This window comes from Mauremys reevesii, linkage group 19, assembly GCF_016161935.1.
Source record: "Mauremys reevesii isolate NIE-2019 linkage group 19, ASM1616193v1, whole genome shotgun sequence".
Classification (NCBI taxonomy): Eukaryota; Metazoa; Chordata; order Testudines; family Geoemydidae; genus Mauremys; species Mauremys reevesii.
The window spans coordinates 22,842,119-22,855,952 of NC_052641.1; the positions used below are offsets into that span (position 1 = coordinate 22,842,119).

Consider the following 13,834-nt stretch of genomic DNA (forward strand, 5'->3'; position numbering starts at 1 on the left):
GAAAGTCTCAAGCCATTTACATTAGCTTTCTTATTAAACAAAAGATACTATATATTTCTGACACCACCACAAAGCTAATCCTCACTGATTTGTGATCTTGCCCGTGGTGATGCTCTGGAGCCACACATGCCATGTTCTCCGGTGAAGATTTCCATCTTCTATCATAGCACTTTGAAAGCTGCATCTGCCTCCTCTTTCTTTTCCCATTCATCTCCCCAATGCCAACATGTTTTTGTTAGAATAATGTTTACAAGGTGTCTGGTCTATTATAATATTGTAGTATTAACTGGCTGGCCAGAGGCACCCTATATTTGCTGCAGTTTGTCCTGCCAGCTAAAGTTGATGACAGGAGAGAATGAAAATACATCTAACTGCTATTGTGACATGACATTTGGATTGGGAGAAACACTGAAGATAGGACAGATCCGAAAGAGATTCAGAAAAATACTGGCACCGTACACCAAATGTCACTAGCACTAGAAGCTACTCCTTTCCCAGCCCTAAGCTCCAGCTGGTCATTTAAAAAGTAAAAAACCCTCTTAGAGTAAAATGCCAACATGTAATTCTTTGTCAGTGCACGTGCCTAAAGAACAGGTCAGATCCCTGCAAAGAGTCATCAATACTGTTTGCATTCACAGCCATTTCCACAATACGGCAATTTAGTGATTTGTCCAGTTTCAATAGTTGAATATTTAGGCATCGCTAGCAAACTAACTTGGAATCTCTAACAAACTAACTGCAAAAAATTAAAATTTAGAATAAAATGGTAATTTGTATTTAATTGGTGGGTATAAGTGTAAAATACTGGTGAGCTTTTTCAACTAAATTTCCTGATCTCATATAGTTTTGATTCTTTTGTAACATGAAATGTAAATAAAGTTTAGAAGCAGGTCAAATTGAATGATGTCAGGCAGCTTAATCCAAAAATGTGTAATCCTTACTACAAAATATGCATGGTGGTTACACTAATTCCTTTATCCTATCCCTGTAGTCTATTAGTCATGCAACAATTCAAGAATCAGCATGTTAATGAAATGATTCACAAAATACATTTCCTTAAATAAAAATGAACACTATACTCTTTTTGCAAGGCAAGCCTTCCCAGGAAGCACCATATATACCTTACAAACCCTTGGCAGGACTGGCTTGCAATCTATTCCACAAGAGGGCAATCATATTCCACTATAAAATGTATAGGATGATTGTGGCTCAGTTTAGAAGTGACCAGTTATTTCCAGCTGAACGCAAACTGCTAAATACCTCCCCATTCTGCTGTGGTTGGGAAAAGTGAAACAAGTATCTAATTTGAGATGACACTAACTCTCTCTTCAGAATTGAAAATAACTAAGTTTACAGAAGCTAAGTGTTTTCTTGTTCCATGTTTTTGAATAGTTTCAGATTTAATAGTTATCTGCAACCTGAAATACTGAAGGTATTTCACTGCCAGGATACCCAGTCACCTCAGATTAGAGAGCAAACAAATAATATAGATGGGACATGACATAAATGATTATTAATACTGTGGCTGGATAGGAACGCAAAGATAGAAGATATTTTAGAAACTGAAAGTAAGTCCACTTTTCAAGAGCATAATTAAAGATGTTCCAAGGGCAAAAAATATAAATTAATTCTTTCTGTAAGTTTGGTTCAGACAACTTACATTCTCAGTCTAGTGCCTGCTGTTCTTACCTGGCTGCCTGAGTGTTCCCCAGGTGAGTGCCAAACACTCTCTCCTGACACTGGCAATATTTTCCAAGACATCCTTTTCTACCTAACATCAGTGGCCCCTGGCAATATGCCCAGTCCTCAGCTTCCCAAATTCTGCACCGAAATAAGGCAACCTGCTTATTCAGACACTCAAAAGTACAGCAAACTAGCGGTAGATTTTGGTAGGCAAACAGAAGTGCCACATAATCACTTCTTTTGTAATTGTAGATGATGTAAACATTTACATTCTTAATACTTTGCTGAATAAAAATGAATAATAAATAAATAAAGTCGGATATGTATGCTAATGAAATATATCTGTCAGGTCCTGAAAGTGTTCTTTAGGCTGCATTAGTAAGGAGGGATATCCATTCTCTCTTTAGGTTTATACTTGGTGGCCTATTGTTCAACTACAGGTTGGAAAGATTGTATTCAGACTGAATCAAATACTCAACAAATCTCTGTCTTTTATGAAGTCCTTTTGTTTGGTAGCTTTCATTGAGAAATCTGCAAAACCTTCTCTGTTCAGGATAACAGATGATGCATTATTGTTTTGAACAACAAAAGATGCTGGAAAGCAATGCCTGTGTGTTGTTTATATGTGATATTCTTCAGGCACAGGAATGAAACTTATTTAAAGAAGTGATTTAGAGAAGTTTTCAATCAACTTTACAAAGATTATGAAATTTTAGCTACTAAACAAGAGACATTGTGCACTATAAAGCCTTCACTATATATATAGGGTGACCAGATGTCCCGATTTTATACGGACAGTCCCGATTTTGGGCTCTTTTTCTTATTTCCTCCCACCCTCTGTCCTGATTTTTCACATTTGCTGTCTGGTCACCCTAATTATAAGGCTCTCTGTAGAGCTTCAACTGACAGAAGGACTTCAACAATCATACAGAACCACCCTTAAATGTCTGTTCATAAAACACTCCCTGGTTCCTAGGCAAGGCTACTCAATGATGGTAGGTTATAAATAGAGCTGGTCAAAATCTTCCATTGAAATTTTTTTTAAATGAAGTCTTTTTCCAAACTAAAAATGTTCATAAAACGCTTTTTTAAAAAAAATTCTGGTTTAAAAAAAACCCTGGAAATTTAAAAAAAAAATAGTTTTTTTTAAACTCCTTTCTCTCATCTAAAATTTGGCCCCAATTTTTAAAAAATGAAAACCTGTTGTGTTTCATAATTAAAATTACACTGAAATTCTGAATTTTTGTGTGAAACTATATTTCCTTTCTTTGACCAGCGTGAATTATAAACAAACCCCAGACCCTTTACATGCTCAGGAAGATGTTGAGAAATGCAGCAACAAAATACTTACTGTTCTGGACTAGAAACTGAAGTCCTTCGCCCTTCCACAGCAATGTTGCTCTTGGGTCTCTTAACAACGTGAGGTCTTGGAGGACGAACCTATTATATACACACACAATGGAGACATTTAATCAAATACTCTTAACAAGCATCAAAACAATAGAAACATTCCACATAAAATCTGCAAAAATTGATCCACTGCCAGCTTAGACATTGCTTCCATTCAGAATCCCTCTTGAAAATGTATATATTTCTGTGCGACACTAAAATTATAATTAAATCTGTATTAAACTGAACTATAGTAACCCATATTATTAAAGGACTCTAAAGTAATGGCACTTGTGCAAATTTATATCTAAGTTTAGACGTCTCGGCTAAGGGTTAAAATGGTTCAACTTATGTCATGTAAATGCTTTTGTCAGTTTGGAATCATACTGAAGATATGAGTAATTGGAAGAGTCAGGTCAATACACTGACTTATGGGTATTAGCCACGTACTAAAAGTTTATTTCACGTCTGCATGCAGTAGATGAACAAATACTAGATCTTCTGACTGAGTCCCCAAATTGTGCTTCATGTAAAGACTTAATTGCTAAAATGGAAATGGGAAAGCCTTGTATTTTGTTGCACAATGTCCAGGAGACAGAGTTCAACTCCAAAACCACACTCTTTTTCTTTGCCTGTTTGTAATAAACTGATTGACTTTCTACAGCAATCACTTCTGTGTAGGGAAGACAACACTGAAAAAAATGAAGTGAAAATAAAAGTGAAAGCATGAAAAGCATTAGCAATTTCCATGATGACATAAAGAGTTTGGTTCCTTTAATCAGTTTAATAAAACATATTATTGTGTTTCCATAAACACTGAAGAGTTGCATGTGCATTTTATTCAGTAGCCATTCAATAAAATCTAAAGTTTTTCTGCAATTAGATGATATATTTGATATACAGTTTCTATTAGTCTTATCTGAAGTTACCACTTTATCATCTTCTGGTGCTGAGAAACTGCTTTTTTTTGCCAGCAGAGAACAGGAAATATACAAGCTTCAGATTAGGGAACGTTTACACACACGCCTAACTGTTCTCGCATGAGCAGTATTATTGAAGTCAATGTGACTACTTGCATGTGTCAAGCTAAGTGCATACGTAACGGTTTGCAGGGTCAGGGCCACAAGGTAAAAATCACCTTCTCCAATGGGAGTTGTTCATATGTAAGAATTATTCTCATAACAAAACTCTAAGTTGTTGACTTAGCCCAACATCAGTTTCAGCAAGACTCCAAAGTCCCCAAATAAAGAACAGAACACAACTAAACTTCTGCCATCCCTAAGCTTGTGTTTTCTTAATAGCTGCAGTACACAGAAGGCTGTTAAAGTTCTACAATCTAAATGCTCTTTGGATGATGGGTGAATTTGTTTGCAGTGAGAGATGATGGTTTCTCCTCCCCCATACCCCCACCCTTAGGATGGTTATAGGAACATAAAGCTCTAATTTCCACAGCAGGAAAAAACCCTGAACCCTGTGTGTAGGGTTTGCGACACAGACATGCATAAGATAATAGCAGAATTATCTTTTGAATTTTTGTTTCAAAGGAAATAGTGTGCAGCAGAAATGATGGAGAAGTTCAGAGACAGATTGCCGCTATTCGTGGGGGGTGGAAGAAGGGCTTATAGGAAGGTCAGATGTTAAGGTCTAGAAGATCAGTCCCCACACAAGACTGTTCCTTTCTACAATAAAGGCAACTTAAGAATGTGAATTTATGGCAGGAATGGAAGGATTAAGTTTGTGGCAACTTCCACTGAACTTGCAACGTGGTGAAACATGGGGAAAAGAACAACAGAGCTAATTAGACGAGCTGAGCTGTCAGAGTGCAGCTGAATGGCTCAGTGCCAACAAACAAAAAGAATGGGCTGGCAATCAGCGGGATCGATGGAGAAGACTGCTTCATTAGGGATGATAAAACAGAGAGAGAGAGGCAAGCAAGAGGGATACAGGGAGAGAGAAAGAGAGAGGGAAAGAGAGAAAGGAAGAAAGAAAGCTGTTTAATTAAGCCTGAGCTGGAAGATGATGCATAAAGCTGGCTTGTCATCATGCGGTGAACACTTTCACCTTTTGGGTGGTACTCAAGGGGGGACGACTTTGGATGGCTCCTCTAGTGTTACCAGCCCAGCAGTGTCTGGGGAAAAATGCTAAGAAGGATTTAGAGCACTGTTCTAGGGGGACTGCAGGGGAAAGTCAGGAAACAAGCCAATTCCTTGCTGGATTTGAAGCCGTATATATCCAAGCAGGCTGGGTTAAATGTGTACTGAATGCACAAGCACCTAGAAAATCTGATGGCATGAGAGCGTGTATGAGAAAGAAAGGATAAATACCTAATGTAGAAGGGTTAAACTTGCACATAATACTCCCTACTTCACCTTACACATTAATTACTCAACATTTGAAGTACTTTTCTTTAATTGAAAGAAGTTTCATTCCAGCCCACAGGTTGTGCTCACTATAAACAATGGTTCCTTTGTCAAGGTGTCACATTCATTCCCAAAAAGTAAAATATAAAAAGCTTATTTCTTATATGTTTCCTTACTGTGTTTTTATTTCAAACTGCCTCAGTGCTGTATGCTACAAACATTCCTACCCTGAAAATGCCATTAACTAGCATCTTCACAAAGCAGTGGTTTTCAACCTTTTCTCATTTTCAGCCCCCTAAAAAATTTAGAACAGAGGTGCAGATCCCTTTGGAAATCTTAGTCTGTGGACCCCCCAGGGTCTTTGAACCACAGGTTGAAACCCACTGTTCTATGGTAACAACCACCTTTCGTGGACCCCTTAGGCATAAGTCTGCGGACCCCAGGTTGAAAACCATTGGGATAAAGCATTCAGTATTTCCTGGCAGCAGGCAAGGGCAGTCAGTGTTGTGTGGCGGTTGGACCTGGGCACAGAAATCAGGGTATCTGGAGTCCCCGCCTTGGGCAAGTCACTTCCTGATACCCACCTTTGCAACATGCTCTAAGATACAGAGCTGGAAAAGCACTCTGTGAAAAATGTTATTCTTTATGCTAAAAAAGTGTGTTTTATATATTAAAAACAAAACAACAGTATTGATAAACACATAATCTATGGATTTAGTCAACTTTAAAGACTAATTATTATATTCCCCCGCCAGGCACTTATCACTTAAAGCCACATTACAGCAGCTCTGTATTCTTCTGCGTACATGCAAATACCATGTATAAGTCATACTTGCTGTAGCTATGCATGGTTGCTAGAAAAAAAGGTCTAGAAATGCTTTAAGAACTATTTTAATCATATACATTTATCTTGATTTTCATCCTGATGAACGCAGCATTCCAGTTGCATTTGTTAGCACAGGCTGCTGAATGCAACAGGAGCTTTTATTATTACTTTCTAACGTTTTATCAATCACTTTGGGAGCAAAGACAGTTGACACAAACACATCATACTGAGGACTACTAATGTACTACATCTGAGAGATTTAAACAGACTTGGCAAGATCTGCTTTGATGCAATACACTATTCAAACTGAAGCAATATTGTTCAGAAACATTTTGTCCACAGAAGTCCCTGCATGGCCTGATGGCACAACACCAGCCTAGAGCAGAACAAGAGGAATGCGAAATGCTACAGGGGACCTCTGGTTTTAGAAAGAATAAGGGGAAAATTTGTTCCCTGTGTACCATATCCTGGAGGGTTTCCAGTATCAATTACATTCAAGGAGATGCATAAGCATAGTTAGCACTGCCTTTTATACATGTAGACGGGACGTGTACAATGCAGAAATCCATAACAATGACTCTTAAGCGCCACACCCACAGTTATAAAGAAAAAAACATGCCATCTAAATATAAACTTAGGAACATGCACTGAAGGTTAAAAGTGAACCCACACCCAAGTGCACTGGTTAACCTGCTTGCCTGCACATCACAGAGACTAAACATCTTTAGCAAGTTTTAGCAAGACTAGATTTGAAAACTTGCTAGGTTGTTTTATATAGATATATAAGGAAGCAAGTAGAGAAAGCATTTGCCTTCTGATGAAATTATGCTCGCTGGGCAGAAATTCTAAACAGAATTAAGTACCCTCTGAGTTTGTTGCAAAAACAACTGTCAGCTTGAACTGACACCAACTTATTTCCTTTGGTAAATAACAGTTACAGCCTCAGATCTAGCACAGTCTCCATTTTTAAAGGCATCTGGAATAGTTAATATGCAACAGTATGGCTACAAATCAGTGTTTAAAATAGAAAACTGCTTAGACAACATTTCCTTGCCTAACACAGGTGCTGCACTGATTTCTGTGTAGCTTTTCTGTAAAAAAGGCATTTGGTCTTACCAAGATGTTGATGCCTGAAATTTTTTATACCATATATAATCAAATGGATCTCCAGCTAGTATTTTAAATGAATATTATGCACATTTCTATACAGGGCACAATGTAGTACTGCCCAGATACAGATTTCCTATTCTTTGGACCTATCCAACTCACCTACTCTGGGAGGAAAAATTTAACAATCAATCCCAATGCATTTACAGGAAGACCTGGGGAAAATAAATAACTTAGTGCCAGATTTTTGCTTCCTTTCATATTTATGAGTTTAGTGCAAGTCTTCAAAAGCTCACTGGCTAAAAACTTATGTCAGCCTAGAAGGATTTTGGTTTAAATAATCACCCAAGAGTAAAAACAAATATCACACAACAGCAGCAGAATTGACCTACAGCTGCAGAACTTGTCAAAGAAAAGCAGAATAAAATGCAGGTCCCAAGGTTGTGCCACAGCAGAGAAGGAGGCAGTTTAGGAGTATAATTCCCATGTTGCTTTTTGCAAGGTTCAACAGTCCAAACTACCAAGATTTAGTAATGCTACTGAGAGAGCGATTCAGGCAGTGTTAAGCTGCGGCAGTGAGGCAAAACTACCAGCTACTCACGGGCCTAGATGAACGCTGTATCTTTGGAGGAGGCGGCCGAGGTGGACGTACTCTTTGCTGCTGTATCAAAGTGGAAACTTAGTAATCAGTACATTAAAATATAATCACCGCACATGAAAATACCTTTGATTTTGTATCAATAGCAGTCCACGTGAACAATAGCATGTGCTTTAACCCCACTTCATACTCACCCCAACTGGTGCCAATACCTTTCAAACACAGGAATGCTGTCCTGACCAGTAAACAGAAAGAAATAGTAGAAGAGCTCTGTATTGGTAAGGGCGCATGTCTGCCTCCCAGGTGTAAGTTCAAGCTCAGCACACAAAGCTCTCTAGATTAGACTGTCCAAAATGTATTACGACTTGAGGATAATCAAGGAGCACCATAACTGGTAATTTCAAGTACTCTAGATGACATTTCAGGATAGAAAATTGGAGACTGATGCTATAATTAGCTTTTCTGTGAGCAATTTTAGTGCTCAGAAAATTTAGGGTACATCACTGGAATAAAAGTCCTGTGGCACAGCCACAGCTGGCCCAGGCCTTCACAGGATCCCGGAGTTCAGGCTCCAGCCCAAGGGCCTACACAGCCCAGCAATCCAAGTCCCATGACCCCGGCCAGCCATGGGTGTTTAATTGCTGTGTAGCGGTACCCAGTGTGACCGAGGCCTTGAATCAATAATGCACTTAGGCTGAGTAGACCACCTGTTAAAATCAACTGGACTCTTCACGTGCCTGAAGTTGAATACACGCTCAAGTGCTTGGCTGATCAGGGGCTAGGTGCCAGGAGTAGAGTGGACAGGAGCTGTGCAAGCTTTCTACGTTTACTTCTGTCATTGCACCTGCAACCCCAGCCTACTGTACCAGGCCCTGGGCCAAACTCAGAGCAAAAACTACGGAAGGGCAAGTCTGTGTGCTAGCTTAGTGAGGTGGACAAATAAGGACTAGGATGGAATCTGTCAGCGTCGTCAGCACTTTTGAATGAAGACGCACGTCTCCAGAAGCGAAAGGTCAGTGTATTAACTGAAAGTGCCTATTTTGGTCCCCTCAATTTTAAATTTTGTGTTGGCCAATTCCTTGCTGCTGTAACTCTGCTGGAAACACTCCTACTCTGCTGCTTCTGATTACATAGCATAATAATAAGCTTCATACAAGCAAGATTTTGTGTGCACCCTACTGTTCTGTAGAACTGAGACTCAAATGAACCATATGAGGTGAAGCTGAAATAAAAGACCCCCAAAATTCCAAGTGCATTTTAGTGCTGAGGACTTGATAAAAACTGGAGTGGAATGTCCTTCTAGTGATTGCTCAAATACATATGGGCTAGGAGAGAAATGAACAGAAGCCTGCAATGAAGTGAATACAAGAATTTCTATACATGTCTGCTAGGGAGAATAGCAACAATTGTATCACTACCTGAAAAGTACCACACATTCTGCAGACAAGACTTCTGTCAACTGTACGGAGAAAGGATACATACAGGCAGGGGGAGTCAGATTCAAAAATAAAGTCTACTTAGACAGGTTAGTATATTTCAATGAAGACAAAGTTTCCATCACTCTATCTCAGCAGCAGTTCTTAACTTTCTGCTGGAGTGCCCTTTGCTCTGGACTCCAGATGGACATCTCCTCCCCCCACACTCCCACCCACACACAATGCTCTGGCACAGCTCTGCAATCCAGCCCTTTTCTGTTCACACTCTTCTTTTCTCTTCTCTTGCTCCTATTCAACATATTTAAAAAACACATTTTGCATTTGCTGATTTTTACTTTATTGTTTGCTGCCCCAACCCTTCCCAATCAACAGAAGCCATGGGCTTGGGCGCCGTTAGTGGTTCTCAGGTGCCAGGCAGCACACACTGTCATGGGTCAGCTCCTTACACTGAGAAGAGAGAAGTCTGGGCAGGGGAGTTGATGCCAGAGTCCATCCATGCAAATGCTTCCAATAAAAGTCATCATGGGAACAAAGATTCTCATAGTGAGGTGACGGCTCCAGGTTCACGTAGCTTTCTTTCCCTAGCCAAAATTCATTATTCCTCTCTTCTACCCAACTCCTCCCTGGGACTAGCCTGGGGCTCCAGCTCATCTTCCCTCCCCATTAGCTCAGGCTTGGAAATGCTGCCTTAATATATTTAACTTCCTTCACAGAGCTTGGGATATTTATTTTTTATTAGGTTGCAGCAGTTTCATACCTTCTGCAATTTATTTTTCTATTCATATGCACAGCATTTACTACCTTACTTAGTGACCCTCTGGCTCATTGAAGAGCAGCACTGTGTGATTGCTAGAGAATTCTTTTTATATCACTTGCCTTTTTTCCTATGCTTACATTTCTGTTTGCCTCCTGCATATATGTTTTGCTTTTTATTTTTGTAGAAAACTTAAAGAATAGTACATGACAGAACTGCCAGGGTGGAACAGTGATTTAGGAAATCTTAGTGTCTTCCTGATGCCACAGATTGAAGGGTGTTAGGCAGGTCAGTAATTCTATTTACCAGGGCTGTTTTAATTTAAAACAAAATTGGTTTAATATTTCTCATCTAACAAAAGTAAAAAGTCAGTCAGTAAAATGATATTAGGCAACATTTTCAATAGAAGTTGATGCTACTACTTCTTCAGAATTAGTTCCTTTCACCAGCCGCCTTTCTTTACTGTATTCTATTATGGAAACCCTTTTTGGTTTAGTATCTGAATTGCCTTGCAACAGCAAAACCCAGGCAAGTTTTGGAGAAAACACTGCAAGACTATGGCATCAATAGCATCAGCTGAAGAGCCAGAACCAACAGTTATATTGTTAAATCTTCCAAAAACAGGCAACACCTTCAGAGAGGGACCGACCACACATCATCTGAGGATTACCTCCTACTGAGATGATCAATACATTGATCACAGCCATTGCAAAGGCACATACAACTGAACATTACTTGCCCACCCTTATGACTCACTTGGTGATTTTGTCGGAGAGAATGTGACAGGATTCATTATATTATCCGTTCATATTGTCACTTGCTAACAAAGAAAGGCAATGGCAATAAAGCAGGTTTAATTCCTTTTATAAAGACCTGAAAGTTATCCCTCCAATCACGCTGGAGGATGCACCATTATTTGCACCCCTTTTTTCCTTCATGGAATTATTAACGCACACTGTAGAACCTCCACATACAAATCGGAGAAGCAGCAGAGAAGGCTCTGAAAGGAAGCACACAGAGGAATGACAGCGTCTGGGATATTCCCTTGCAGCAAAAACTGGAGAAGTTGGTGGATAGTAAATGATTTAATTTTTCTTTTCTTGGCTATTTGCAAAAATAATTTAATTCTTCCGTCTGTCATACATCACTAGTATTATTTCAGCATTGCCAACTCTGTTCAACAGTCACTAGTTAGATCTCAAAAAATCATGCAAATAGCTTAAAAATTACGACATTTAAAAAAAAAAAGGAAATGTTGGGGGTTCTTTATTTGTCATCCAGCCTCTGAGTCATTAGGGTGAACTTGGGTAATGTTTTCGAGCTCTTCTCAGAGTCTCTGAGGGCTAGACTCTTACTTTTTAAAAAATAAAAAAGAGATTCTGACCTAAATCATTTGACTACAGGATCTGGGGTCTTAAGAAAAACACGAATATTGCAAGATTCATGATAAAATCACAAGAGCTGCAACGCTTATTTACAGAGGTTCCCCACTGTCTGCCTCTTTCTGGCCCTTGCTCTCTGTTTGGGCAATTTACATCGGCTTTTTTAATACCATATTATGCTGGAAGCTCAAATCTAATGTTATGTCCACTGTTGCCTGCACTCTCTTTCCAGCATTTCTTTCCTCCTTTAATATACTTTCCCCTCAGCACCAGCATTCATTCATCCTTCTGCTTTTCTGCACCTTTTTGTTTTACTCATTACATTCTTTAGTTCCTTTTCCCTTTTCCTATTAACATTATGCACATGTGCAAAAGTTTTGCTAGATCAGGACCTTAAGTCACTGCTGGAAGCCAACCCAGGATGGATTCATCACTGTGTTGCCATTAGATGGCTGTTCATTTGCATTTGGTGGCCACAGCCCAGTTCCCCAGTGGACACCCATCATCCTCATTCCAGGTGACACCAGTTTCACCAGTGAAAGAAAACCCTGAATAGATTACAAGGATTTTACTCTCTCCCCCACCTCTGGAGCTGGTACCTCCTATCAGGGTTGAGGCTCATTGGCAGGTAGAATGAAGTTTGACTACAAACAGCACAGCACTTAGTAGTACTAACAGGGCAGGGAGTGTCTGGCCTGCTTAGATGTACAGTTGCTTGCAGATGAGCCAGCTTCTAACTATTGGGGCTTAGGAGGAAACTTTCCCTGGGGGCAGGTTATTCCTCTCTGCCTACTGCAAGCTTTCTTGCACTTTGCCTGAAGCAGCCAGTACTGCCCTGTATTGATGGCAGGATACTGACCGAGATGGACCCCTGGTTTGATGCAGTATGATAATTCTTATGTTCCTATGAGCAGCAGCACGGACGGACTCCAGAGGAAATCTCAACCAACTACTGTTTGGTCAAGGATGGGTGCTGTGATGCAGGTCCTTGGGGGAGGGGAGGAAGCTTTGTTCTTTCCCTAGACTACAGAAAGTATTCCATTAGAATGCTCCAAATTGCCTAAGGCTAGAACAAGGGTTGATTTGAGACAAGCCAATGCACATTGTGTGCAAGTATCATTTTTGTTCCATGAGATAAGCACAAAATCCATGCAAGTGAACATGAAAATTACCATATATATTGCTGTATAAGCCAAGAGATTCAGGGCAAAATTCAAAGGCCACAGGGGGAAGAAGAGAGGTGTGGCAGAGGAAGGGAAAGAGCAAAGCACCAAGCCTACACCAAATGAGAAAAGTAGCTTCACAAGCATGCATGACGTTTAAGATGCAAAGCACACATTTGGCACTGACTTATTATTGAAATTAGAGGCCTGCTTATATGCAAGTCAGTATACAAAGTACATATTATGCTGGAACAAGTCGGGGGTGGGGGGTTGGGGGGGCGAAGAGGGGAAGGAAGGGAACACAGAACAGTAAAGTACCCTTCTAAAGAAGGTGGGACCCAAATACCCCTAAATATAGTTTCCTGAACAGGCAAAACAACACAGATGTGGAAGCTCTATTTCCAGGGGCAGTTATTCCAGGAATAATGAAGCCACAAAGCAGGTCAGCACCCACTGCAGTGTAGGTAGGGACAAAGTTCCCACAATACCTGCAAGAATGGATTAAGGCAGGATATGGGAAGCCATACCTTGCGCTGGGGAGGGGGTCTCTGAACTCCAAAGTCTGGCTCTAACAATTGAGAGACACCCACAAGCAGTGGTGGAGCGTACCACAAGAACTGGGGTGGAGATGGTAGCAGAGGGCCGGGAGTTCTGTGAGCACTTTTGTAGGAGAAGGGGGCACTTTGACTGGATTGAATTCTGGCACCATTTACTTTTGATCCACCAATGAATGATTGTTCCACTCAAAGTCCCATGTTGGAAAGTCCCTATTTGTTTACGAAACAGGGCTTATTTATGAAGTTTAATTTTAAATATAGGCTTAAATCATAACCATTCAGCTCTTATGGTGAGTGCTTTTCCAGAGCTTACTGATGAAGCTTACTTCTTTGTACATTTATTTATTAGAGACAGACAGGCCCATTAAATCATCATCAACAGTCCATACTTTTGCAAGTGAAGAACTGCTCCTTACAATACTACTTCTAGTGATTTCTCCAGTCTAGTTTAAAATGGCTCCAGTGGTGAGGCTTTCACCACTTCCCATGGCAGCCTATTCTACACACCTAATAGTTCTTACAATTAAAAAGTTAAGACACTTTAAGAAAACGTCACTTCAGCTTTAGGAGCTTTTGGTT

General features: G+C 40.0%; 1 protein-coding gene across 8 annotated transcripts in view; it reads right to left on the reverse strand.

Annotated features, from left to right (window-relative positions):
• DENND1A (DENN domain containing 1A) overlaps positions 1 to 13,834 on the reverse strand; it is a 367,825-nt gene that overhangs the window by 37,705 nt on the left and 316,286 nt on the right. For 2 of the 8 annotated variants that reach the window (XM_039506504.1, XM_039506500.1), the window contains exons 21-22: positions 7,967 to 8,026; positions 3,035 to 3,123 (exon numbers count right to left, since the gene is read on the reverse strand). In XM_039506504.1, coding sequence (XP_039362438.1) covers positions 3,035 to 3,123; positions 7,967 to 8,026 — 149 coding nt within the window. Of the gene's footprint in view, positions 1 to 1,689; positions 1,822 to 3,034; positions 3,124 to 3,506; positions 3,765 to 7,966; positions 8,027 to 13,834 lie in introns of those variants that run through there. The other 6 variants (XM_039506501.1, XM_039506499.1, XR_005589908.1 and 3 more) reach the window with 4 other exon arrangements.